The sequence below is a fragment of the Balaenoptera acutorostrata genome, chromosome 15 (genome assembly GCF_949987535.1).
Source record: "Balaenoptera acutorostrata chromosome 15, mBalAcu1.1, whole genome shotgun sequence".
NCBI classification, from domain to species: domain Eukaryota; kingdom Metazoa; phylum Chordata; class Mammalia; order Artiodactyla; family Balaenopteridae; genus Balaenoptera; species Balaenoptera acutorostrata.
Genome location: NC_080078.1, coordinates 37,966,718 through 37,993,304, shown reverse-complemented (window position 1 = coordinate 37,993,304; position 26,587 = coordinate 37,966,718). Strand labels below are relative to the sequence as shown.

The 26,587-nt window shown below is 58.6% G+C and overlaps 3 protein-coding genes across 18 annotated transcripts; 2 read left to right on the top strand and 1 right to left on the bottom strand.

Moving 5' to 3' along the window:
* The first annotated feature begins 1,294 nt into the window (after positions 1 to 1,294).
* E4F1 (E4F transcription factor 1) lies at positions 1,295 to 11,328 on the top strand. 13 transcript variants are annotated; one of them, XM_057528367.1, is made up of 16 exons: positions 1,381 to 1,489; positions 2,937 to 3,029; positions 3,155 to 3,286; positions 3,917 to 4,148; positions 5,069 to 5,174; positions 7,640 to 7,833; positions 7,931 to 8,051; positions 8,236 to 8,388; positions 8,489 to 8,658; positions 9,008 to 9,217; positions 9,492 to 9,600; positions 9,760 to 9,977; positions 10,159 to 10,357; positions 10,431 to 10,573; positions 10,645 to 10,707; positions 10,789 to 11,328. In XM_057528367.1, exons 4-16 carry the CDS (start codon positions 3,936 to 3,938, stop codon positions 11,143 to 11,145), a joined length of 2,256 nt encoding a protein of 751 aa, XP_057384350.1. In that variant the 5' UTR covers positions 1,381 to 1,489; positions 2,937 to 3,029; positions 3,155 to 3,286; positions 3,917 to 3,935; the 3' UTR covers positions 11,146 to 11,328. The 13 variants fall into 13 exon arrangements, with proteins under 13 accessions (XP_028022130.2, XP_028022129.2, XP_007181701.2 ...); XM_028166329.2 differs by lacking the exon at positions 2,937 to 3,029 and having other exon boundaries at positions 1,295 to 1,489; positions 3,917 to 4,068; positions 9,495 to 9,600; XM_028166328.2 differs by lacking the exon at positions 2,937 to 3,029 and having other exon boundaries at positions 1,295 to 1,489; positions 3,917 to 4,068.
* Positions 11,329 to 11,465: 137 nt separating this feature from the next.
* Positions 11,466 to 15,388, top strand: DNASE1L2 (deoxyribonuclease 1 like 2). 4 transcript variants are annotated; one of them, XM_028166334.2, is made up of 7 exons: positions 11,466 to 12,635; positions 12,730 to 12,818; positions 12,897 to 12,980; positions 13,062 to 13,162; positions 13,242 to 13,354; positions 13,507 to 13,758; positions 14,127 to 15,388. In XM_028166334.2, exons 1-7 carry the CDS (start codon positions 12,492 to 12,494, stop codon positions 14,178 to 14,180), a joined length of 837 nt encoding a protein of 278 aa, XP_028022135.1. In that variant the 5' UTR covers positions 11,466 to 12,491; the 3' UTR covers positions 14,181 to 15,388. The 4 variants fall into 4 exon arrangements, with proteins under 4 accessions (XP_028022135.1, XP_057384355.1, XP_057384357.1 ...); XM_057528372.1 differs by having other exon boundaries at positions 11,466 to 12,189; positions 12,475 to 12,635; positions 12,730 to 12,980; positions 13,242 to 13,366; positions 13,507 to 15,388; XM_057528374.1 differs by having other exon boundaries at positions 12,730 to 12,980; positions 13,242 to 13,366.
* An 88-nt stretch (positions 15,389 to 15,476) lies between these two features.
* Positions 15,477 to 25,778, bottom strand: ECI1 (enoyl-CoA delta isomerase 1). The gene is made up of 7 exons (XM_057528375.1): positions 25,651 to 25,778; positions 25,441 to 25,554; positions 22,288 to 22,415; positions 18,579 to 18,725; positions 17,653 to 17,774; positions 17,364 to 17,542; positions 15,477 to 15,982 (listed from the first exon to the last, which is right to left on the bottom strand). The coding sequence occupies exons 1-7, from the start codon at positions 25,700 to 25,702 to the stop codon at positions 15,816 to 15,818; spliced, it is 909 nt and encodes a 302-aa protein (XP_057384358.1). The 5' UTR covers positions 25,703 to 25,778; the 3' UTR covers positions 15,477 to 15,815.
* Between the last annotated feature and the right edge of the window lie 809 nt (positions 25,779 to 26,587).

Here is a 26,587-nt window from a genome sequence, read left to right as displayed (position 1 = left end):
TTTTTTTTTTTTTAATAAATTTATTTATTTTATTTATTTATTTTTGGCTGTGTTGGGTCTTCGTTGCTGTGTGCGGGCTTTCTCTAGTTGCGGCGAGCGGGGGCTACTCTTCATTGCGGTGCGCAGGCTTCTCATTGCGGTGGCTTCTCCTATTGTGGAGCACGGGCTCTAGGCGCATGGGCTTCAGTAGTTGTGGCACTTGGGCTCAGCAGTTGTGGCTCACAGGCTCTAGAGCGCAGGCTCAGTAGCTGCGGCGCACGAGCTTAGTTGCTCTGCGGCATGTGGGATCCCCCCGGACCAGGGCTCGAACCCGTGTCCCCTGCATTGGCAGGCGGACTCTTAACCACTGCGCCACCAGGGAAGCCCACTAATGGTAATTTTTATGTGTACTTACCACAACTTGAAAACTATACAAAAGAATGAAAGGGTTGGGCTTCCCTGGTGGTGCAGTGGTTGGGAGTCCACCTGCCAATGCAGGGGACACGGGTTCGAGCCCTGGCGGAGCAACTAAGCCCGTGCGCCACAACTACTGAGCCTGCTATCTAGAGCTCGCGTGCCACAACTACTGAAGCCGGTGCGCCTAGAGCCCGTGCTCCACAACAAGAGAAGCCACTGCAGTGAGAAGCCCGCGCACCGCAATGAAGAGTAGCCCCCGCCCACCGCAACCAGAGAAAGCCCGACACAGCAATGAAGACCCAACGCAGCCAAAAATAAAAATAAAAAATAAATAAAATTAAAAAAAAATAAAGTAAAGAATGAAAGGGTTAGTGAAGCTACCCGTGAGCCATCCCCAACTCGGGTTTTCCCCTGTGACTGGGTCAACCATCAAGGGAGGTTCTGCCACCCGAGGGGGTCGGGGGCGGGCAGCGAGCACCACTCTACTGGTCCGAGCTGGGGCGGTGTCCCGGCAGCGGCCCACTCGAGTTCGGCCTACTCGAGCTCGGATCGCGGCTGGGCACCTGCGGCGGCAGCACCGGCTGAGGGCCGGTCAGTTGGCGCCGCCAGTTCGCTAGAGCCTTAAAGGAGCTGCCGGAACCCAGCCCCAGCCACGGCCAGCGGGCCCTCCCAGGCCCCGCGCCACCTCCTGTCAGTCCTTTCCACCTTAACTACACCACTCCCAGCAGTCCCGCCCCGTCTCTTCTCTCCCTGAGCTTGGCCCCGCCTCTGCGGTTCCAGGCCACACCCTCTGGCTCCGCCCAGCCTCCTGCCGATCAAACCCACCCTGGCCCCGCCCATCGTCCGCCTCCCGTCTTCTCGCTAGCCTTGGCGCGGCCCGTTGTTATGACGACACGGTCGTAAATCCGCCATCTTCCTGCGGCGCGTTGCGACATGGAGGGCGCGATGGCAGTGCGGGTAACGGCCGCGCATACGGCAGAAGCCCGGACCGAAGCCGGGCAGGAAGCGGGCGAGGGCGGGGTCGCGGCGGCGGCGGCGGCGGCCTTGGCCCCCGGTGGCTTCCTCGGCCTCCCGGCGCCCTTTAGCGAGGAAGGTAACAGGGCCAGACGGGGCCGGGAGCGGCCAGGGTGGGGACGGCTCAGCTTGGCTGGTGGAGGCCCCGACGGCCTGAGCTGCTGGCGCGACAGACCCTCCCAGGCCCGGTTCATTGCAGACCTCACGGGTCCCCACGGGACCTCTCATAGCCTTCCACGAGCCCCCCGGCTTCCTCAGACCCTCAGGCCTAACCCTGGCGGGGCGCCCATCACCCCCGTGGGCCCCAGTGCCCACCCGCGGATACTCACCTGTGTCCAGGCCACCGGGGCTGTCAGTGTAGACCTCGGAGATCGCCTCCACTGCCTGCCCCGCCCTCAGGCCAGCGGCCCGGCCCCCCTCTGCCTCCCAGTCTCGACAGGGCCCTGCCCTCCTCCGCGCCCCCTCCCACTTCACCTGACGGGCCACTGGGGCCCTGGCCGGGGTGTGACTGGAGGCTCCGGGAGGGCGGGGCCTCGGGTCTTTCCAGCACCCGAGGGGAGGCAGCAGAGCCCAGTGCTGGAAAGCTGCAGCCAGCTCTGTCCCAGACCTGCCTCTTTCTAGCTGTTTGATCTTGGGCAGGTAACCACATACCTCTCTGAGCCTCCATTTCCCCTTACAGAATAGGGATGCTACTGTTGAGGATAATGTATCGAGCACTTACCATGCATCAGCCTTTTTCATTCTCAAGCCAGCCCTAGATGCCGTTATTATTATTACTATTATTATTCCCATTTTGTAGATGAGGAAAATTGAGGTTCAAATATGTGAAAGTGACCAGGTCACCCAGCTAGTAAGTACCAAGGACTTGTTGGATACCAGGATTGTGTGACTCCTCAACCCACTCCCTTAACTTCTGGGTTCTGCTGCCTCATAAGATGGTGGTGAGAATCAAAATAGAGCATGTATGTGAATCTCTGAGAACAGTTCTGGGGACACACAGGGGCACTGATAGCTTTTGGAGACAGAATTCTGGTCTCTACCCTCTGAGCTTGTCCCTGGAAGCTTTAGACTGGGCCGGGCAGGAGGGGGTTGGTGGTGATATCGGGGTGGTGGTCTTTGTCCCCACAGGATTTGTAATTCTCAGTACATCATTTCTTGCTCCTTATTCCAGCTTGGGTAGGTAGCTTGGCATGGGGGGCAGTGCTACCTGCAGAGGGGTCTCTTTGGAGGTTGCTGTGCCCTGCTGGGCTTGCCCAGGGCCTTATCTCACTCAGTGTTACAGGGGCTAGGTGTGTCCCCTTCTGTGGTGGGGATTCCTTCAATGGCAACACGCTGGTGCTGAGTCAGACTTGGGGAGTGGGGTAGGAGGGTTAGGAGGGTACAGTCACCTCAGTGCTTGGCTTGTGACTGTGAACCATCTGGAGGGGACCGCCCTCTGTCAGGTGGCCTTCTGTGAGTCTCGGCTGTGGTTTGGCCCTTTGCTCATTAATCCAATAGACATCAACTGGGCTCCTTCTGTCCTCCAGGCCTGGGTTTGACCTTGATGTGGGACTGCACTGAGGTGGTGAGAACTGGCAGACTTTTATGAAAGCAGAAGGAGCATCTCCCCATCCCTTAGGGTAAACAGCAGGGTGTCTGGGGTAGACCCTCAAGTTCAGGTTCTGGCCCCAACACTCACCAGCTGGGTGGCCTTGAATCTCAAGTTGTTTTTCTAGAGAGGGAATAGTCACTTCTATTTCCTCAGGGTGCTGGCCGGATTTGCTGATGGCCCCAGTAAGATGCCCAGCACACAGTAGGGGACTCAGTGAGCCGGAAGTCTCTCCTGCAGGACCTGGGGCAGGCACTGGCTGGTCAGCCCAGATGGTGAGGGGCTCAGGTGCGGTGGCCCATGGCCCTGGCATGTGGAACACCTCTGGGAAGTCCCACCCTGCGCGTCTTCACCAGAGTAGGGAGGTGCCGCCTGTTTGGAACCAGTGAAGCATGAAGTCAGAGTGAGAAAAGAGTGGTCATGGGTGAGGGTGCCCCACCTCTCCCATGTTTGCTGAGGACTGGCCTCTCAGCTAGAGCCTGTACACACACACTGAGTCGGCCCATTTTACAGATGAAGAAACAGACCCAGACCTGGTCACTGAGGTGCCCAAGGGCACATGCAAACCCCAACAGTCTTAAACCCTGGTCCTCCACTGTCCCCAAACCAGCTTGGCTGAATCCCTCTGCCTTCCAGCTGCTCCCTGGGCCTCTCTCCCCTCATCTCTGAAGTAGGGGCTTTGGATCCCTACAGCCTAAGTGTATGGTCAGGGTTATCCCCTGCTGGATGCTGCTCTTCCTAGGGTGGGCACTGCTGCAGACCTCCGGAGAAGGGGCCTGGCACCCTGGGCTCCCAAGAGTGTTCTCAGCCCCTTTGGGAGGGCTAGGGAAGGCACCTCTGGTTCTGATGCCACCCTTGGGTGTATCTGCCTGGGGCTGGAATCCCTCCCAAGCCCCACTGACCGCAGGCTCATTGCAGATGAAGATGACGTGCACCGATGTGGCCGCTGCCAGGCGGAGTTCACCGCCTTGGAGGACTTTGTTCAGCACAAGCTTCAGAAGGTCTGCCAGCGGGTGCCCCAGGAGGCCCTGCCTGCCACCACTTCTGCTGCTGCGCTGCTGGGTCAGGAGGTAGCATCCCCCTACTGCCATTGCACACGTGCGTGCCCTCCACCCTGCCCCTCGGCGGACAGCAGGATGAGGAGGTGGAGGCATGTCAAGACAGACCTGTGCCACCGGGGTGGGCAGAGGGCAGGCATCCGGCTGTGGGTGGGGGACTCCTGGCGGTGCTCTGGGCTTTCCCGGATGGCCTGGGATGCGGGCCCTCTCAGCAGCCTCTGGCTGAAGCCTGCACAATTGGGGTCTGGGGTCCTTCCTTTCTTGAAGCCTGAGGGCCTGTCCTGGCTTAGGGATATCACGGTGGCTTTTGTCCTTTTGTCTCCTATCCTGTACATATGGTTCCTGGGTATCCCACAAACAAAGTGTGGCTCTGTGGATCCCACAACTCTGTCATAAAAATGGCCAACTTTGTTGCACTCGGTGTGTACTTGGGCTGTACACACACAGTCCTACTGAGGCCCACGGCACCCCTGTGGGGTGGGCGCTCTTGTCATCCTCATCCTATGGAAGTGGGAAAGGAGACTGCAAGAGAAGTCAGGTGCCTCTGGTCACCCCGGGAGTGGCCCAGAGGAGTGGGCCCAGAATTGTCTCACTCTGACTCTGTGCGCTTTTCCTGCCCCTCCCAGAGGTGTCCTCTCCTCCAGAAGGCCCCCGGCCCCACATCCCTGGGGGCCCTTTCCCCTGATCACCTGGCTGGGCTGTAGGTGGAGGTGCTCACCTTCATCTCTGCAGAGCCAGCTGAGCCTCAAGCTGGAGCTTCTAGTCACTTCATCCTGGAGTCCTCCCTGAGGGTGCTCAGGGCTCCGCATGGGGCCCTTGGTGGCTGGAGGCATTAGAGTGATGGGGCCGACCCCTGGGCCTGGGGTGGAGGGTTCAGGCTGGGAGTCAGGCTCAGAGCAGTGGTCCGTTGCGGGAGATGAGAGGCCCCACCCCAGCCATCCTGCATTGACATAAGCCCGAGCTCTGGAGCCCTGGAGACGAGTCTCCTCTGTCCCCTGTCGCCCAATGTCAGGTGGAGCCAGCAGCAGCAGGCTCAGAGGAGCCCATCACTGTGGCCCACATCGTGGTGGAGGCAGCCGCTCTCACGGCAGACATCAGCCACGCTCCTGACATTGTCGGTAAGCTGGTTTGGCCCCACCATGGCTGTTCACGCGTGGCTTTCTCAGCGCTGAGGCATTGCTGACCTGTTAGTCATCTGCGGTCAAGGCTGGAAGCTGGGGACCTCTGCTGCCTGTGCCCCTCTGCTGTCCCGAGAGCAAGGCCTGGCCGAGGAGGGGCTGAGACCTTGTGTGCACCTTCCCCAGGGCAGGGCCTGCAGCAAGAGCAAGCGTTGGCCACCAGGCCCTGCCCTGCCCTGCCCAGAAAGCGGAAGCCCAGAACCTGGGCAGCCCTGGGGGACACCTGGGCCTCGGGGAGTCTTCACTTTGTGCATAAATCATGAGCTGGCTGCTCTCTCCTGCTGCTGCCCCAGACTGTCTCTGCCCTGGTCCTTCCGGAATCTTCCCTACTTTTTTGCCACCCCCAACCCCAACCCTGGTTCCTACTTCCCACCCCACAGTTGGCTCTGGAGGGTCAGGCTGGGGTGTGTGGGGGGTGCACCTGCTGCTGCAGCTCCACCCTGACCTGCTGCCTGACCTTGGCCTTCACCTCCCCAGTGCTCACTCCCTCCGGCGTGGGGGTGGCGATTCCTATCCTGATTCTTACATGGCCTTTAAGAGCATACAACGCCTAGTCAGGCTCTTTGATGGCTTTTTTAAAGTGCAGTAGGGCAGGGAGTGTTGGGGTGTTGAGAGGTCTGGATTGGGTCACATGCTCCTTAATAGGAGGCAGGTGAGCATGCAACTGGGACATTCAAAGGGCAGCCTGAGGGAGCCGGGGGCTGGGTGTGAGCGTGGCAGTGGAGGAAGGCTGGGCTGGGCTGGGCCTGACGCCACGGGAGGTTGGGAAGGGAATGGGCAGGGGCCTTGGCAGGGACGTGAGTAGGTGACTGGACAGGAAGCAGGTTTGGGCAACAGGTAGAACTTGGCCTTGGGAAGCCCTTGGGACCAGCTGGAGCAGGAAGAGGTGGGGAGGCGACCTGGGGGAGGGGAACCTCAGAGCAGGGTGTTCTGCCAAGGTCCCATCCCAGGGAAGCTACAGGACCTGTCCCTGTCTCCACACTGTCTTTCCCCCGACATTCCTGTGCACGAGGACGGTTGCCTGTTGGTCCTCTGGGATAAGAGGGCTGACATGTGGGAGGTGGGGCCATGCCCAGCCCTGGTGTGGCGTTTGGCTTCTTGGGTGGTGGTGTCATATGGGAAAACAGGTTCCCTGGGTTCAGGCAGCATCTCCAGGCTCTGGCCCCCTGGCTAGCCAGGCCCTGCCTGCCATCCAGCCTCCAGCTGGCCCAAGCCTGTGGCTGGGCAGCTCCTTGTGCTCCAGGGGCTCCTCTCGGGGCACCCCCAGCCTCTCTTGCACCCTTGGGAGTTTCCCCTTTGCAGGCCTCCTGGGTATCCCAAATGTCCCCTTGGTGTCAGCTGCTCAGCGATCTGGAGCCCAGGCCAGAGTCCTAAACCACCAGCTGCTGGCATTGCAGGGCTGCGGGTTCTCAGTCCTTGCTGGGCTGGGGGGTGCGGTTCCCAGGGACTGCACAGGGGGCTGGATACCCACTGCAGGCTCTCCTGCCTCTTCCCTGGAAACAAATTTACATTTTATCTCTGGACTCAGGGCAGCCACGTTCCCCGCTTCTCTGACTCCTCTGTCTGCTGTGCCACACTCAAACTCAAGTCCTAGCCTGGCAGAAATCCCTGTTCTTTTGGAAATTCACTCTTGGAGGGGAGGAAAGATAAAGCTTCAAGCATGTCAGCCAGGGCAGGAGCGAGAGATGCCCTTAATTGTTTGAGTCACGGCACTTCCGTTCTGTTTTGGGAGAATGGTTTGTCAAAACACGATGCCAGCCTGATTGAGATGGTTTCTAAGAAGCGGCTTCACAGCCGATTCCCATGTGTCATTTTCATGAGCAGAAATTGTGAAGTGTGTTTACAGTTTAGCTTTGCACAGTGTCAGATTTCTTCAAGCCCCGTGAGAGCTGCAAAAGCACAGCCTTCCTTCCTCAGACTGTCCTAGGCGTGTCGAGCGCTCCCTCTCCCAGGCTGGGTCTCTTGCCTGCCTGCCTTGAAACCGATGCTGGTGGGTGATCCCCAGAGACATTTCCTCCTCACGTTAGCTGGAGCAGCGAGGGGGCCAATGGTGGCGAGTTGGCCTGTCCACTGCCTCTGTGCCGGCACTCTGCCACCCTTGGACACGGCGGGACCCCTGTGCACATCTAGTCGTGCGTGCCTCTTGGCTGAGGGAAGGGGGCGTCCGTGCTCATGGTGGGTTTCCCTGCTGAACACATTCTGGAGGCCTGGAGCTCCTCTGGGCAGCTCCGTGGAGTCAGAGCACAGTACCTCCCACCCATTCAGGCTGAGCAGGCGCCATGTGCTGGGGCTGGGGGTTGGTCAAGACAAATCCACTGTGCCACAGCAGTGTCCTCGGGCTGGGATCCGAGGAAGTGGCAGGGCCCATGGCATCCCAAGGCTCAGGCCCATCTGCCTCTCCTCAGGTGGTGGACACATCAAAGAGGTCATCGTGGCCTCTGAGGCGGAGCCGGGGGACAGCGGGATGGCAGAGGCCCGGGGCAGCCCCAACCGTCAGGGGCCTGGGCTCTCTGGGGAGGGTGAGCAGGCCCAGGTCAAGCTGCTGGTGAACAAGGACGGCCGCTACGTGTGCATGCTGTGCCACAAGACCTTCAAGACGGTGAGGCCCTGGGGCCGTGGGCACACTGGCTGTGGGAGCCAGGCCTTCCCGCTCCTGCCCAGGGAGGTGCCTGAGCCTCGCCGCCCCTCCCCCACAGGGCAGCATCCTTAAGGCCCACATGGTCACCCACAGTAGCCGAAAGGACCACGAGTGCAAACTGTGTGGGGCCTCCTTTCGGACCAAAGGCTCACTCATCCGGCACCACCGGCGGCACACAGGTGAGCCGGCCTCGGGCCTGGGGCTGGGAGCTGCACAGCACGCTGCCGCTGGCCCTGGGGGTGCCCTGGCTCCTGGGCTTCGTGGCCCCTTCCTCCTGGTGGTACTGAGGCTGTGGCTCCAGGCCTGCTTCCCCTCAGCACCAAGCCAGCGTCCCACCCGAGGCTGACACCATTCTCTCTGCAGATGAGCGCCCCTATAAGTGTGCCAAGTGTGGGAAAAGCTTCCGCGAGTCGGGTGCGCTGACCCGGCACCTCAAGTCTCTCACCCCGTGCACGGAAAAAATCCGCTTCAGCATGAGCAAAGATGTGGTTGTCGGCAAAGAGGACACTCCCACAGGTCAGAGTGGTCGGGGGCTCCCTGCCCTGGCCCTGGCTGCTCTCTGAGTGCCACCCTGGTTGGGTGTTTCTTCATGGACTCTCTTGGTTCTGCCTTAAAGGGCCTGGTGCGTCCACCGTGGGGACTGTTACATCATCGGCAATGACAGGCGGGCCCATGGAAACTTCGCCTGTGATTCACCTGGTGACAGATGCCAAGGGCACTGTCATCCACGAAGTCCACGTCCAGATGCAAGAGCTTCCCCTGGGCATGAAAGCCCTCACCCCAGAGGTGGGGACAGGTCAGGGGAGGCCTTTGTCTGCTCAGCACCAGGCTCTGTTCTGGGTACTGGCTCCACTGGGAACAGGACTGACATGGGCCTGCCTTCCTGGTGCTCAGTCTGGTTGCCGGGTGGGGAGATGGGAGACCCAGGTCATGGCAGGGAGGGGCAACGGAGAGTGAGCTGGGGATGAGGTGAGGCAGGGGAAGGCAGGTGGAGCGGGCTGTGGGGCTCCCAGGGGCATTCCTGAGTGAAGACGCCAGGTATGCATGGGGGCCCCTGGGGCTGCCCTGTGTGGTGGTGGCGGGTGGGTGCTGCGTGCCGGGCTGCCTGGCCAGCCTCCCTTTGCCTCCCCTGCAGCCCCCCGGCCCCGAGGAGCTTCCCTGTTCCAGCGAGGGCAGCCGTGAGAACCTGCTGCACCAGGCCATGCAGAACTCCGGCATTGTCCTTGAGCGGGTCCCTGGGGAGGAGGGAGCCCTGGAGCCAGCCCCTCCCACTGTGTCCAGTCCCCAGCCCCTGGGAGATGGTCCCCCAGAACTGCCGCTGCTGGAGGTGGAACAGGTGGAGACAGTAGGTGCCTGCGCTGCCGGCGTGCCCCTTCTGGGGGGCTGGACCTTGGGTACAAAGTCACCATGCTATCCTGGCCGCCACCAGCCTCCTTGCTGTGCTCCCTGCGGTGGAAAGTTGCATCACTGTGTGCAGTGACTTTGTCCCCTTATCTGTTTATCGTCTTCCTTGGGCCCATTATGGAGCCTCCCAGGGTGGGGGTGCCTCGGTCTGGCCTCCACGGCGCTGCTCGGGCCCAGCCTGCAATGGGTACTGGAGGTGTGCTGTGGTCCCCCAGCAGGTGGCCAGTGAGGCCTCAGCTGTGCCCAGGACCCACCCATGCCCTCAGTGCAGTGAGACCTTCCCAACGGCGGCCACCCTGGAGGCCCACAAAAGAGGCCACGCAGGTGGGTGGCAGGTTGGTGGGGGTACTGGGCAGTGGACGGCCGTGGGTAGCCAGGAGGGGCTCTCGGGTGTGCTGTGGACGGTCAGGGTTGCCTGTGGGCAGGTGGCTAGGGTGGGGCCCTCGGGTGGTGGTCCTGGCCTGACACGGACTGTGGCTCCAGGGCCGAGGCCATTCACATGCCCGCAGTGTGGCAAGGCCTTCCCCAAGGCCTACCTGCTCAAGAAGCACCAGGAGGTGCATGTGCACGAGCGCCGCTTCCGCTGTGGGGACTGCGGGAAGCTCTACAAGACCATCGCCCATGTCCGCGGCCACCGGCGTGTCCACTCAGATGAGAGGCCCTACCCTTGTCCCGAGTGTGGCAAGTGCTACAAGACCAAGGTGGGCCCCTGATCCCCCATCTGTGGGCTCCCCGCTCCCTGAGCCAGATCTGTCCCTTGTTCTGTGCCCCCAGACCTCCCTCCTCACCCCTCACCTGACAGCCTGCTCAGTCCCAGCCGGGGCCCTCAGAGGGGGCTGGGAGAGCCAAGGCCAGGCTGGCCCTGATGGTGGGTCTCCACAGAATGCCCAGCAGGTGCACTTCCGGACACACCTGGAGGAGAAGCCGCACGTGTGCCCATTCTGCAGCCGAGGCTTCCGGGAGAAGGGCTCGCTGGTGCGGCACGTGCGGCACCACACGGGCGAGAAGCCCTTCAAGTGCTACAAGTGCGGCCGCGGCTTTGCCGAGCATGGCACGCTCAACCGGCACCTGCGTACCAAAGGTAGGGCCGGGAGGCGGCAGGGAGGGGGTGGGGGGCCGCGGCCGGCCGGCACTGACTGAGCTCCCCGCCACAGGGGGCTGCCTGCTGGAGGTGGAGGAGTTGCTGGTGTCCGAGGAGAGCCCCGCAGCGGCCGCCGCCGTCCTCGCCGACGACCCACACACCGTGTTGGTCGAGTTCTCGTCCGTGGTAGCCGACACCCAGGAGTACATCATCGAGGTGGGTGTGGGGCCACCGGGGTTCGGATGGGGCCTGGGGTGGGCAAGGCTGACCTCTGACCCTCCGTCCAGGCCACTGCGGATGATGCAGAGACCAGTGAAGCCACGGAGATCATCGAGGGCACCCAGACGGAGGTGAGGGGCTGGGGGATGGGCGGGGTGGGGTGGCCTGGCACCCTCACCAGACTCATGGGCTGAGCCTTGAGCCACCCACAGGTGGACAGTCACATCATGAAGGTGGTGCAGCAGATCGTGCACCAGGCCAGCGCCGGGCACCAGATCATCGTGCAGAATGTGACCATGGACCAGGAGGCAGGGCTGGGCACAGAGGCAGCTGCTGCCGACACCATCACTATTGCCACCCCTGAGAGCCTGACGGAGCAGGTGGCCATGACGCTGGCCTCGGCCATCAGCGAGGGCACTGTGCTCACGGCCCGCTCGGGTACAAATGGCACCGAGCAGGCCACCGTGACCATGGTATCATCGGAGGACATTGAGATTCTGGAGCATGCGGGAGAGCTGGTCATCGCCTCGCCGGAGGGCCAGCTTGAGGTGCAGACGGTCATCGTCTAACACGGGCGCCTGCAGGGTCCCGGGGGGCTGGGCTGGGGCAGGGGGCGAGGACCCCGAGTGCCCTGCCCCTGCCTGCCTGGCCGAGTACAGAGAAGATGGGCATAGAACTCAGGTGTTCAGAGGAGATGCGGAAGTGTAAATACACAGAGTTTTTGGTTGCTTTACAATAAAACATGAAAACCCGCCGCTTGTGATGTTGCGGCAGTGGCAGCCTCAGGGGCTGGTGCCACTGCCCTGGCAGGTTCCTCTGTGGCAGCCCCTACCTGCCCAGGGATCCCAACAGGGCTGGCGGCACCTTGGCAGCGTGTGGGTGTCATTGGTATGTGGACAGGCAGCCTCCTGCTGCTGCCTTGCCCAGCTGGAGCTGTGACCCCAGCTTCCTGAGGCCCGTCGAGGTGGGTGGGAGGGGGTGCTGCTTCCTAGCCCCCAACCCTGGGGCCTCCCTGGGGCCAGGGAATGAGGCTGGGAGACCCAGGAGTCTCGGCTTTTTACCTTGAGGTGACAACATGTGGAGAAGCAGCAGGAGATGCTGGGCCACAAATGGGGCCAGTCTTTCCTGATTGTGTTGCCTTAGTTTCCCTGAGGGGATGCAGCTTGAGGGAGATTTTGGGTGACCTAGTTTCTCGGGGGCAGGGACAGGAGCAAGACCTGGACTGTGGGCATGTCTGGTCCTCTTTCCCAGTTCTGATGCAGCTGTTGGGCTGGCAGGGCCTTCTGAGTCCCTGTTCTGACAGGCTTGGGGGCACCAGAGCAGTCTCAAGGTGGATCCCCTGCCGCCTTGCCCTGTGGGGGGGCGGTGGTCTCTGTGGGAATGGGAGCCAGGAGTTACAGTGTCCAATTCGTGGAGGGGGTGGGACCCAGTGCAGTCCCAGCCCCTCCCTGGACCAGGGCTTCAAATACTCACGGAGCTGGGGCGCCAGAGCTGCTGCTAGACCAAGCCCTTGCAGTCTGTTCCGTGCCGCAGACACACCCCCAGCTGGGACCTCAGACTTCTACTGGGACCCAGATCCTAAGCCTCTGACACAGCCAATTCACATCCCTCAGGTGAGTCAGGGTGGGGGGCGTGCTGAGCCGGGGGCTGGATGTGAATGGAGTCTCAATATTTGGGCCTCAGTTTCCCCACGGAGGAGAAAGGCCACGGCCGTAAGCCCAGCCCACCACCTTGGGGAGACCTGGAGAGCGGCAGGGGGAGGATATGCCTTCCTGCCAGCCACCAATGGGTGGCAGAACCTGCCCGGCCCCCGCGTCCCAGCAGCCGGGACTGAGAAGGGTGGGCTGGTGTGTCCGATTCCATGTCCGCGCTCACGCGGCCGTGTCTCTCCCTCTAAGCCCGCCTGCTTTGCGCCATGGGCGGGCCCGTGGCCTTACTGGCCGCGCTCTGGGCGCTAGGGGCTGCTGGAGACGCAGCGCTGCGCATCGGAGCTTTCAACATCCGGAGCTTCGGCGACAGCAAAGTGTCGGACCCAGCCTGCAGCGGCATCATCGCGCAAGTGAGGCTGGGGACCCTGGGCGGGGTCGCAGCTGGGCTCCGCGGGCTAATTTGCTGCGCACACGTGACCCCGCACCTGCCGGCCCCTCCCCCAGATCCTGGCTGGCTATGACATCACGCTGGTGCAGGAGGTGCGGGACTCCGACCTGAGCGCCGTATCCACGCTCATGGAGCAGATCAACAGGTATGGCGGGCAGGGCCCAACGTGGGCCCAGGTCTCGGAGCGATGCCTTGACCCCGGGCTTGGCCGGTGTCTCCGCAGCATGTCCAGGCACGAGTACAGCTTCGTGAGCAGTGAGCCCCTGGGTCGGGACCAGTATAAGGAAACGTACCTGTTCATCTACAGGTGAGGGGCGGGGATGCGGGGGAGGGGTGCGCGGGGCAGGAGGGGGCCCGCTTAGGGCGCCCACCCACCCTCTACACCCAGGAAGGACGTGGTGTCGGTAGTGGACACGTACCAGTACCCGGACCCGGAGGACGCCTTCAGTCGTGAACCTTTCGTGGTCAAGTTCTCGGCACCGGGGTCAGGTGAGGCCCTGCCCGTCCCGCAGGCCCCGCCCGTCCCGCAGGCCCCGTCCCAGCCCCTGACATCTACCTCCTCCTGCAGCTGCCGAGGAGTTAGTGTTGATTCCGCTGCACGCGGCGCCGCACCAAGCCGTGGCCGAGATCGACGCGCTCTACGATGTATACCTGGACGTGATAGACAAGTGGGGCACCGACGTAAGCCCCTATGTACGCACGGCCCCGCCCTGCCCCGCCCCGCCCCACGTCCCCGGGTCCCAGAGGCGCACCCTGGGGGTCGGCCACAGGCGTGAGGCTCTGGGCGCGCGGCCCCTCCCACAGGCTCAGACCCGGTTCCGCGGTGCCCACAGGACATGCTGTTTCTGGGCGACTTTAACGCCGACTGCAGCTACGTGCAGGCTCAGGACTGGCCGGCCATCCGCCTGCGCAGCAGCGAGGTCTTCAAGTGGCTCATCCCGGACAGCGCCGACACCACAGTGGGCAACTCGGACTGTGCCTATGACCGCATCGTGGTCTGTGGTGCCCGCCTGCGCAGCAGCCTGAAGCCCCAGTCGGCCGCTGTACATGACTTCCAGGAGGAATTTGGCCTGTACCAGGCTCAGGCGAGTGCTGGGCCCAGTAGGAGCAAGGCCCAACCTCAGTACACCTGGCGCTCCCCTCCCTGCACTAGTGTTTCTAGAAAAGGCCCTTAGAGGTTCAGTTCTGGCTGAATGGAACAAATCTGGGATGGCAGTACAGGAAGCTCTTTACCTCCCAGAGTGGGGTCCCGAGGCCATGCTCCCACCCAACCCACGCAGCTGGGATGGATAGCCCAGGCCTCGCTGGGCTGTTCCCCCACCCCCAGATGCAGTGGTTTGTGGACACCCAGTGGGCCCCTTCCTGGGGGGGTGTGGGGCAGTTTTCTGGGGTGGAGCCTGAGGGAGGACTGGCTGCTCAGCAGGGCCTCAGGGTTGGCCCCTTCTCTCTCCAGGCCCTGGCCATCAGTGACCATTTTCCTGTGGAGGTGACCCTCAAGTCCCACTGACAGCCCTGAAGCCTGGCCAGGGCAGGCTGCCTGCAGACTCTGGCCACAAGGAGCAAGCCCCACAGGGCTGCAGCGTAGGGTCAGCTGGGCCTGGACAAGTGATGGGACTACTCGGAGCCTGTTTCCCCATCGTGAAATGGGCTGCCACCACTACCTCATAAGGTTGTGAGAAGCACCTCGTAGAGCACTGGGCACACAGCTGAGCTCAATAAACAGCGAACACTCAGCCAGGACCACACACACGTGTTGGCTCCAACGCCTTCATGTCCTTTCTTAGAACTCAGCTCTTCTGGGGCACAAACCTTGGTCCTGCAGCCCAGCAGGTCCCCGGTCCCAGCCCACTTGGGGGACAGGGACAGCCTGGCCTGCCCATTCCACATCCTGCTGGGAACTGACCACCTCCAGACCAGGCTGGCTCTAGAAGGCAGCTCCTGTGCTCACTGGCTGAAGCTCCCTGCTCTTTCTTTGTGCAAACTAAATGCTTTCAAGCACCTGTACTGAGTGCAGCTGGGGCTAAGTGCTCACACACAGGTAGTGTGGATGTACAAAGCCAACCTCCCAGTCCTCAGTGTTCCTCCTATGGCCCCGGTTCCCAGGCCTGCAGGCCACTCACAGGCACTCGTGTATGAGGGTCCTTTCCTACCCAGCACTGCAGTTGGCAGGGGGGCGGTCAAGAAGGCTGGCCCCCTGCAACCAGCTGGCTGGCGGCGCTGGGACATGTGGAGAGCCTCCTCACTGGTGAGCAGGCAGGTTGGGTTAATAAAGTCCTGCCCACAGAACCTGAACAGCTCACAGTGGTACAGCCCCTTCAAAGGTGCCTTCCTGGTAGCTTCTTCCTCAGGAGCCCTGGGCTGGGCAAGGACTCAGCAGGGAGGACAGCGGCCTGCACCCTGAGTAAGCCCATCACCTGAGGATTGGGAACAAGCAGAACTGGGGTACACAGTGTAACTGACAGGGGCCCGATGAGGTTTCTGGTTTTCGAAGCATCTCACCTTTGGCAGGATTTAACTGGCCTGAATTGTATGGGAGGGAAAAACCTTTGTTTCAAGAATTTGAACAAGCTTTTCTTGCTAGATCTTTCTAAAGTAAGATTTAGGACACTTGTAATGTAAAATGCCTCCCTCCTCCCTCTCTAAGTCACCCAATTTCTCTGAAATTTATACAGGCTTTCCATCCAAACAAAAAAACATGGCGGCCCAAGGGCTTTTTCCCTTTTCCTTTTCTTGTGTGGCTTGCCAGGGCCCACAACTACCTGGCCTTATGCCTCCAGCAGTCAGCCATTCCACCAGCCAGGGATGGGAAACTCAAGGACTTTATTCTGCTCTGGGAGAGGAGACACTCAACGGTGACATCGCTGAGGTCCAGAAGGGTGCCACCTACCAGTTTATGATTCCCAAATCAAGACACTGCTTGCCAGCTGTGCCCACCTGCCCACCCGCCAGGCACAAAGGGTACTCGTGAGTGGTAACAGGCCTTGGGACTATGGCTACAAGGAACAGGCCTTTTAGGGGGATGAGCAAAACAAAGAGCTAAAAGTACTTTTAAATTGGAAAACGCCTTCTTTAAATCCCTTGGAACCACAGGGCCCCCAGAAGGGTGCATACAGCTAAAAACCCTGCATGGGCAGCCCAGCCCTTAGCCTTTCTTTTGTTTGAGCTTTTCTAAGTACATCTGCAGGGACTTCTGGATGGAGTCTCTGGAGATGAAACTGACAAAGTTCTGGATGTCCGTGTCGCGCTGCTTCACCAGGCGGTCTACTGTGGTCTTTCGCATCATGTTCTTGGTCAGCTGTCGAGCGTGATCTAAAGAAGATGGGTCCCACCTGTGAAAACCCATGCTCTGCTCCGGGACAGTGGTATTCCCAAGCTTTCCAAGAGAGTTCCAACTGAAACTCCGGTAGAAAACTTAGAAAATTCAAGTGAGCAAAGAGAAGAAAATGAAAGCCACCTGTTCCCTACTGTCCATCGATTTCCTTTAAAATCATACAGGACGATATTGTGAAAGTTGCCTTTTTAACCTGTTATTTTCCCTCAACTATATTGTCGGCAATATTTTCCATGTCACTGAATATTCTTTTACAACATAATTAATGGCTGCACGGTATTCAGGCATTTGTCTGTGTCAGGCATCGGCAAACCTGGCCCCCCAGAGATCAAGAGCCAAGAATGGTATTTACATTTTTATATAGATGGAAAAAATTTTAAAAGGGTAATATTTTGTGATACGTGAAAATTACATGAAATTCAGAATTCGGTGGCCTGGTTTTATTGGAACACAGACACGCTTGTTAGTTCATGTGCTCTAAGGCCGCCCTCCTGCTCTGGTGCCGTAGTTATGGCAAAGACCATGTGACCAACAAAGCCGAAAATCTCCCTGGCTCTTTACAGACAGCCTGCTGATCCCTGGTTTCTACCATAGTTGATATAAGCAGCCTTATTTCTTTCTTTCTTTTTTTTTTTGGCCACACTGCATGTGGGATCTTAGTTCCCTGACCAGGGATAGAACCTGCACCCCCTGCAGTGGAAGCGGGCAGTCTTAACCACTGGACCACCAGAGAAGTCCCAAGCAGCCCTATTTCTATACACAGACACACAAGCTGTTTCCAGTTGTCTGTGTAGTGGGTTTAACAGTGGACCCCAAAAAAGTATGTGCAAGAGGCCTTATTAGGAAAAAGGTCTTTGCAGGTGTAACTGAGATCATCTTGGATTCAGGGTGGGCCCTAAATCCAGGGACAGGTGTCCTTAAAAGGAGAGGGAGCTCTGAGATATAGAGACACACTGTGGGAGAAGGTCATGTGAAGACACAGCAGGGATGGGAGTGACGCAGCCACAGCCAAGGACGCCTGGAGCCCCCAAAACTGAAAGAGGCAGGAAGGAGCCTCCCGCAGAGCCTCTGGCAGGAGCGACGGCCTGCCCACACCGATTTTAGACTTCTGGCCTCCAGACTGAGAGAGAATGCATTTCCCTTGTTTTAAGCAACGCCCCCCACCCGCAACTCCCCCTCTTGTGGTAATTTGTTACATCAGCCTCAGGACACTAGGTCAGTCTGCTATTGTGAATGGCTCATTTGTGAATTGCTTGAGAACTTCCTGTCTCACCAGAAGCTCCAGGCTGGGGAGGGGACGGGGCTCTACTTGCCCACCGGTACCCACAGCTGTTGCCCCACCCCCCCCATGCCCCTCACCTGGAATGGCCATCCACCGGGCCATCACTGAGAGTGCTGTGCTCAGCACCTGGTCCTCAGGCACCACCTGGTCCACCAGGCCCACCTGGAGGGCCTCTGCTGGCCGGAAGAGCAACCCCAGCTGCAGGGCCTGCTCTGAGGCACGGTGCCCAATGGTGTTCACAAAGGTGTCTTTGAACCTGGAAGCAGACACCCACTCACGGTGGGCTCAGGGCTCCCGGGAGATGGGGGTGGGGGGGTGGGCTCAGCCCGGGGTCTGGTGGAGTGTGGGTGCAGCCCCCAGCCTTACCAGAAGGGGGCGACGATGCCCAGCAGGGTCTCGTTCAGCCCCATGAGGTACTTGGGGTTGTCAGCCAGGATTCTGTAGTCGCAGGTGAGGGAGATAAGGCAGCCTCCGGCCGGGCAGGCTCCCTGCAGGGGAAGCAGGACCACCGGGCTCTGGGTGCTGCCGTGGCTGGTTCCGGTCATCTTCCAGAGAGCCAGGGTCCCAAGAAAGGGCCTCAGGTGGCTGTGAGCTCTTGGGTGCCTCCAGGCCCCAGGATGCTGTACCAACACTGTCTGGGGGTGTGCGCACAATGGGCTCCGGCTCACCCATCAGCCTGAGGCCGCGGGCACTGGCAGGCGGCCAGTGCTCAGGCCCAGAACATCCCCTCTTTTCTCAGGCTCATGTCAGGGCAGCAAGCGGCCTCTCTTCTCCTCTCCTCCAGCAGGAGGTCCTCCGAGGCCCGACCTCACTCTGCCCTCATCTCACACATCCACTGCCCCAGAGGCCGTCAGCGGCCACCACACCCCATGGAGTCTTCCTGACTCTGGCCATCCCTCCTTTCCACCCAGCTCAGGCTCTCCTGGCACCTCTCTGGCCTTAGCCCCACCCCTGCCTTCCCCAGGTTAGGCCAAAGTGATATTCCCAAATGTAGATCTGATCCCCCACTTGCCCCCACCCTCATAACCCTCCTGCTGGGCCACGTCGACCATGGGCCCTGGTTCCTGCCCCCACACTTACCCCCACCTCAGTGAGCAAGTCCCCCCCAGCCCCACCCCGAGGTCCCCCCTTCACCTGGTCTGTAATGGCAAGCTGACCTGTGCACCTTTGAGGGTCTCCCGACTGCCCCTTTCCTCTCCGAGGGCTTCTTGAGGGCAGGGCCACGTCCACCCCCACCCTAAGGGCTGGCCCGCAGCAAGCCATGGAGGCCCCTCGGGAGTGGGGATACTCACGTTGATGGCGGCGATCAGCACCAGGTTGGATAGGTACAGCCGCAGCCACAGCTCCTGCACCGCCTTCCAGTACTCGGCATAGTGGGCTGGGTTCTTCCCGCACATCTCCGTCAGGTCCAGGCCTGCGGAGAAGACCCTGGGGCAGTCCTGGGGAGGTGTGGGGTGGGCAGGGGCCCTGTCAGAGTCTGCCCCACGGTGCCAACACAGCCCCAGGGCCCAGGGAGCCCACAGGTGCTCAAGGGACAGAGGCGCTGAGGTCATGCTCAGGCAGCACGATGCTGCCCCCAGGAGCCCAGAGCTGGGGGCTCCAGGGAGGCAGCCTGGACCTCCCTTGCACTCTGTTCCTTCTGCATCCTGGGATATTCTTCCCTTTCCAGCTTCAAACTGGAAGAAAAGGCAGCAGGGCCAGGTGCTCCTCCAAGGACATAAACACACCAGACTCTGTGCATACCTCTGTACTCATCCTGGGCAGAGGAACTCAGGGGCGGGGGAGGACTCCTGACAGTCGGAGTGGACACACGTTCTGATTTACCCCAAAAGCAAACTGCAGACTCCGGTGCAGGCTGGAAGGTGCAGCTGTCAGGACTTGGCCAGGGAAGGAGGGAGTGGTGAGCAGTCAAGAAGACAGACCTCGGGACTTCCCTGGTGGTCCAGTGGTTAAGAATCTGCCTTCCAGTGCAGGGGATGTGGGTTCGATCCCTGGTCGGGGAACTAAGATCCCACAGGCCACAGGCAACTAAGCCTGTGCACCGCAACGAAAGATCCCGCATGCTGCAACTAAGACCCGATGCAGCCAAAAGTAAATAAAATAAAATGGTTTTTGTTAAAAAAAAAAAAAAAAGATGGACCAACTTATGTCACTATTGCAGTCTGGTCATCATGCAGTTAGCTTTAAAAAAAAAAAAAGCAGCCAGACCTCTGCCCTGGGCTGTCACACTGAGACAGAAACCTGGGGAAGGATCTGTAAGGCACGTCTGTCCTGTGTGGACGCCCCAGGCCCCAACACAGCCGCTGAAGTGGAGGTGGGGAGCACAGACCAAGGCAGAAGGTGCTTCTGGGCATGGGCACCAGGTTCTGGGTGCTCTGTCAAGAATGCAGGCCAGGGGAGGGGCAGCTCCCCAGCCCTCACCCGAGAACACCGCACCTGGGGTTGCTGATCACTAACCAGCACTGGCCGCGGTCACCATGTGCTGCTGCAGCAACGACCGAACCCCCTCCCCTGCCTGCAGTGTCTGTGAGGAGGGGCAGCCACACTCGAAGTCCTCTACATCCTTCTATTAAGCGACAAAAGCAAGTTGCAGTGCAGGGCATAGACGCGGCCCCGTGTTTCTCATATACACACGTGCCTGCGTGTGCACTGATACCAGCAGGCTGGCCTTTTGTTTACGTGGAACATGTTCCACTCCTGTCACTAAAAAGGCCCCACAGGGGTGGGAAGACTGGTGGTTGGTACACCACGTCCTGCTGTCTCACAGGTCCTGCTGTCTCACAGGCTGGAGCAGGGACCCGTGAGCCAGCGCCTGTGGGGGGTGGGGGGGTGGGACAGCAGGGGGATGGAGCTGCTCCCTCTCTGAGGATGTGGCAGGACTGACATTCAGCTTTTCAGCCTTCCTCCTTAATCTCTTCCCACCATGAGCTCCTGGCTCCCCCCTCCCCACTGCCTCCCCAATTCATTTTCTCAGCACAGAAGCTGGAGGGGCTGACAGCACTTGCCCACAGTCCTGGCGCTGGAGGGAAGCAAAGGCAAAGAACTCTATTCTGGATGCGAGAGAAACGAACACATTAATCCCAGCTGGGGATGGCCTCTGCCAGACAGATGAAAACGGATGTGGGCTGGCCTATTTCCGTGATTTCTGTGATTCAGCAACGTGTCTGTAGTGGGCCGAACTGTGTCCCCGAAAAAGACAAGGTCAAGTCCACACCCCAGTACCCGAGAATGTGACCTTATTCAGAAATAGCGTCTTTGCAGATGAGATCAAGTTAAGATGAGGTCATACCGTAGTATGGGGGTCCTAAATCCTTTGACTGGTGTCCTTCTGAGGAGGATTTGGACACAGAGAAAGGGCAGACGGCCACGTGGAGACAAGTACAGGACCCCAGGGCCCCCCTGAAGCTGGCAGAAGCAAAGGATTCTCCCCCACGGCCTCTAGATGTGATTGGCCCTGTTGACACCTTGATTTTGAACCTGTGGCCTCCAGACCGTGAGGGAATACATTTCTGTTGTTCTGCTCCACTGCTCCCTGTTGGTGGTCCTTCGTTAAGGTGGCCCCAACTAACACAAGTCCTTCCAAAACATTTGCTGAGGACCCACTTTGGGCCAGGCCTTGTGCTACGTACACAGGAGGCACTTGATACAGAACACGAGGCGCAGACACATTGCTGGGGGGAGGACACTGTCGCAGGGAGAACGCAGGCTCCGGAGGGACAAATGCTGGCTCCCTGTCCCCAGAGCACAGGGGCTGGGGGCCTGGACAAGCGACGGGTCTTCCCCTCTTTTGTTCTAAAGGTCCTATCTTTGGTGACATGCAATTCTCTCATTTTCACAGCATAATAAAGAAAACGTCAAGCTATGAAATGACACCTTAAATGGAGTATTTTCAGGAATTATCCAGGGTGAAAAATTCCTAGGCAATTTCAGCATCTCTAGGCAGGTCAGAAAGTTCCCTCAAATGATCTACACCCAGTATCAGTCCTACCCTTGGAGCAATAAGGTCATCTCACTCCCATGGGATGGGGCAAGGCTTGGCTCTGCAAATCCCAGCTTCACAGGACGCACTGGGTGCGTGCATCAGGCCAGCCCCTGAGGGTCCCCTGCTGGTCCATGACTCCAGCACAGTGATGGGTCCCCTCGTCAGAGGCAGCCAGGCTCTCCAGAGCTGCAACTCCAGGCCACCCCAGGACAACCTGAGGGTTTAAGGAAGCAGGTGCGAGCCCACAGTGGACATTCCAAACCTTGGTCTAAAAGGTGCAGGAAGCAGGCTGTGACTGTCTCCTTCCTGCACCTTTAATGACGGCGGGGCCAAGGTGTTCCCATTGGTCTCTAGTATCGTGGCACTTAGCTTTGGGGGACGCTCATGCTGTCTGTGGCTCCTTCTAACTTGAAAGGTGACCCCAGTGCTCTTCCTGACCCAACGAAGTCCTGTCGTTACCAGCATTTGCTGGCTTGTAGGGGAAATGCTGCCATTCCCATTCCCCTCGAGAATTCAGAAGGGAAAAGCCTGCCCTCTGAGACCTCAACTCTAGGACCTGTCCAGACGGGAATGGAGGGCACAGCTTTTGGGATGGGCACCGTCACTGGGGCCGGCCTGGGTGGGTGCCCCAGGAAGCTGCTGCCAAGTTTGCACAGGGTCCACCCTTTGTGAGGTCGTGTGGCCTCAAGGGTATCCTGCAGAAACGTCACCTGCCCTCACCTACATCCTGGCCCAGGGCGTGGAGGGTCGAGACTTGCCCCAGGTCTGGCTCCACAACCGCATGACCTGGGAGGTGGCCTGGGAACTAGGGATCAGCCTCCTGCAGGAGAACCAGCTGCCCATGGCACGGCCCCCTCGAGCCCCCACACCCAGGACTACAACCCCTGGAAGCCCCTTGTGGTGGCACCCGCGCCTGGGCTGCCTGGGTTTTCTCTGCCATGTGAAGTGTGTAGGAGCGCTCCCGAGTCTGGACTTCGACCTGAGAACGTGGAGCCTTGGGGGAGCTAAGGAGCACCCACCGAAGTCAGGATGATGCCTCGGAAGGTCTTGTCATTCTCCAGCTTCTCCAGGCTGATAATGAACTCTGTCAGCAGCTCTAGGCTGAGGCTGTTCACTGGGGGGTTCTTGAACTTCATCACGGCGACCCCTAGTTTGAAAATGAAGAGGACAAAACTCATACCCAGCATGGGAAAGGTGCCCCCAACTACCCTGCACCCTCAACCAGGCCATGGGAAGCTACACAGATTTTGGGTTTTTTAAATTGAGGTGAGATTCATATACCTTATAAGAAAGGGAACCCTGTACCCATCAGCAGTTACCATTCCTCCTGTTCCAGCCCCTGGCAATCAGTAATCTCCTTCCTGTTCCTATGGATTTGCCAATTGTGGACATTTCATATAAGTGGAATCATATGTGACCTTTTCTGTCTTTCTTCCTTCATTTACTGTTTTCAAGGTTCATTTATGTATTAGCATGTGTCAGTGCTTCATTCTTTCTTAAGCTCAAATAACGCTCCGTTATCTGTGTACAGCATGTTTTGCTTATCCATTCATCTGCTGATGGACACTTGTGTTAGTTCCACCTTTTGGCCATTGTAATACTGCTATGAACATTCATGTACAAATTTTTGTTGATCTTTATCTCCCAGATGTAAGTCCTACATCCTCAGGGGAGTAGGAAATGGCCTTAGTTTCTTGAGTAAGTGAGCAAACTCTAAGAACCAGATGTGCAAGGAGGAACTCCAGTGGGGGCCTCTGGTTCATGCTTGTTTAAGGATTGAGAGTAAGAATATCAGGGGTCAGATGTTCTTAAACGCTCCATCTATTCATTTATACTGCCAGCAGCAGGGAAAGCAGGAGTGGCAGGGCCTGCCCTTGTGGACAGTGCAGCTGCTGGCCTGGGCCGGCTGGGGCCATCTGTTCTCACTGCCTGGCCCGAGGGCAGACCCCAGGGGCTTCAAAATGCCACCATTCACTTAGGGTACATTTCCCTGGTCAAGGCCTTGGAAATCTCTGGATAGTTAACACAAACCATTCTTTAGGAATGAGAATTAAGTCCTGAGGGCAAAGAGACTTTTGAGACCGATGATTTATGAGGAAGACGTAGTTATTAACTGGCTACAGGTATGTACATGTATACATAAGAAGCAATCAAAACTTTCAAAAGTGAGCTCCCAAACTTGGTTCGGAGGTAAGTTTCTTTTCTCTTTTTTTAAAATTTATTTATTTATTTTATTTTTGGCTGCATTGGGTCTTTGTTGCTGCGTGCAGGCTCTTCTCTAGTTGTGGCGAGCGGGGGCTACTCTTTGTTGCAGTGTGTGGGCTTCTCATTGCGGTGGCTTCTCTTGTTGTGGAGCACGGGCTCTAGGTACATGGGCTTCAGTAGTTGTGGCACGTGGGCTCTAGAGCACAGGCTCAGTAGTTGTGGCACACAGGCTTAGTTGCTCCACGGCATGTGGGATCTTCCCAGACCAGGGATCGGACCCTTGTCCCCTGCATTGGCAGGCAGATGCTTAACCACTGCGTCACCAGGGAAATCTCAAATGAAAACATTTTAAAAAGCACTTTTATTCCATTAATTCCTCCAAGCCTCAAGATGCCTGAAGGTTACCCAGGTCTGGCAGGGAGGACAGAACCAAGCCTGGCTTTCTGACCTCAAACTCAACCTTCTACCACGATAAGCTGGTGAAGCTAGCGAGTTCTTCCATGGTGGGGTGGGAAAGCACTTTGGTAAAAAATTGTCTCACTGATAGTTTTTTTCTTACTTGTTTACATAACAGAAAGTCTACCATTCAAACCATTTTTAAGTGTACAATTTAGTGGTATTAAGTATATTCACAATCTTGTGCAACCACCACCACCTACTCCAATACTTTAAAAATGTGTTTTATGCAATTTTTTTTAAATTTTATAGCTACTTTATTTATTATTATTATTATTATTATTATTATTTTATTTTTGGCTGTGTTGGGTCTTCGGTTCGTGCGAGGGCTTTCTCTAGTTGCGGCAAGCGGGGTCCACTCTTCATCGCGGTGCGCGGGCCTTTCACTATCGCGGCCCCTCCCGTTGCGGGGCACAGGCTCCAGACACGCAGGCTCAGCAGTTGTGGCTCACGGGCCTAGTCGCTCCGTGGCATGTGGGATCTTCCCAGACCAGGGCTCAAACCCGTGTCCCCTGCATTAGCAGGCAGACTCTCAACCACTGCGCCACCAGGGAAGCCCGCAATTGTTGATATATATTCAAATCTGTCACAGAAACGATCCTTTCAGAAACTCAGGTTTTTGTTGGACTCGTAGTTGGGTCCCTCATCACCTGGCTCGGGCAGCCCCCAACCCAGAGAGGAGCTAAACTAGAGAACTGAACCAAGGAACACGGTGGGTTCCCTGACATCAGTCCAGGCACAGGCAGTGCTGCACAACCTGTGTGTGTCTGGGGTGCTCAGGGGGGCTGAGGCTGTAGCCCCATTTGGGGAGGAGCTTGGCTCCCTGCCAAGCCAGAGTGGAGTGGGGATGGGGGCATCTTGAAAGGCTGAGGCCAGGAGCTGGGAGGTCATGAGACAGCTTGTCCTAAAATCTGACACTGCACGTCCCCGATGCCAAGCCTGCTCAGGACCCAGCTCTGAAGTGCTCTCTGGTAGAGAAAGCACTGGTTTCTCTTTCAAAAGTGCTTTTTCTATCTTTTTAAAATCCCCGTTGGAGACTTTTAAGAGGTGTTCTGATGGAGTGGGTAGGAGTGATTTCACTTGTGGCTCCTGGCTTTAATTAAAAAAAAATCTGCTGGGTTCTGTGCCACTTGGGAGTATTAAGAAAAATTAAAATATTTTATTCTGAAATACTTCCAATTATTTTGGTTCCCAATTTAATAGCTAAGGAGCACATGCCCCAAACTTTAAAAACTGAAATATTTTTATCTTCATAATGAACTGAGGGGCGAAAACACCTAGAATGATGACCCTTAAGCTTTGAACTCAACAGAAACTGCCTTTAAAATTGGGCTTTATCCCGTGGCCTTGAGAAATTCGAGCGTTCTCCCGAGTCTGGATTCCAGGTCTGGGCCTGGAGCTGGGGGAGATCAAACGCACTGCCCAATGAAGCCCGCTCTGCTGCCAGCGCCCCCCTCTTTCCCCACAGCCGGGCGGCCGGGCGCTCGGGAGACCGCGCTCCGGGCGCTTACCTGCGGCTGCGTCCGGCTCCACCAGCACCCGCTGGGTCCCGAAGCGCCGCGCGCTGTCCCCGCCGCCGGCCGCTGGCTCCGTCCGCCTGATGGTCGCGCCCTGGAGCAGGGCCCCTGCGGAGGGCAGCGCGAGGCCCGTTAGCCTGCCGCGCCCGCACGGCCCCGGCCCCTGACCCCTGCCCAATCCGGCCCCCGCCCCGGGTCACGCACACGGGCGAGGCAGGGCACGCGAGGAGACGCGAATTCCCACCGCCAGCGCCATCTTGACCGCGCTGGGTTGGGGTTGCGGCGCCGGGGTGTGGCCTTGCCGCCCGCCCCGCCCCCAGGGCCCACGCCTCTCCTCCGGGAGGCGGGGGCTGCGTCCTGCCCAGGCCGCGGTCGGAGGCCCGAGCGGGCGGAGCCTCGTTATTAGCTGAGCAGGACGCTGGGGCAGCGGGGTGAAGGGGCGCCGGTAGGGAGGCCCGGACAGGCCAGACGCCGCGCTCCCCACGACCCGCAGCTGCGCCACCACGCAAAGATCGAGCCGCCCAGGCCCGGGACCACAAGTAAGTCACGGAGTGTGCGAGTCCCGGAGAGGGTTGTGAGCTGAGTGGTAGTCAGGGACTGTGGGGATCCTGGCAGCTTGCGGCCTCGCAGAGCCCCCAGCAGAGCTGTGGGCACTGGAAAGGATGCTAGAGCGGGTGCTGATGGGGGCCAGTGTGAACTCCGCCTCCTGCCTGCGGGGGCGACCAGGAATCACAGCTGGTGGTTTAGCCACAGGCATGGGGCAGCATAGCCTGGTGACTAAGAACTGACCCTTCACCTTCCCCAAGGGGGTGAGGCACCCTCACACCACTGTGGGACTGCAGTGCTCCCCACAAGGAAGGGGAAGGAGACATCTCGTGTTTGTATTTGCTTGACCCTGCCTGAACACTGTTCTGACCATTCAGTTTGAACACTGGACACGGTAAGGGCCAAGGGCCAAGTACAGGGGGGCAACTGAGACTTTTGTTTTTGTAACATCTTAAGTGTTTTCAATTGTTCCTTGTGGAACAAACCAGTTTTTGAGGTGGAAAATAGTTTTTCCATGGCCACCTAAAATAGCAGCAGCAAATGAAATCCACATTTCTGGTCAGGCAGAATTCAAAGCTCCCAGATATAAAGGTGA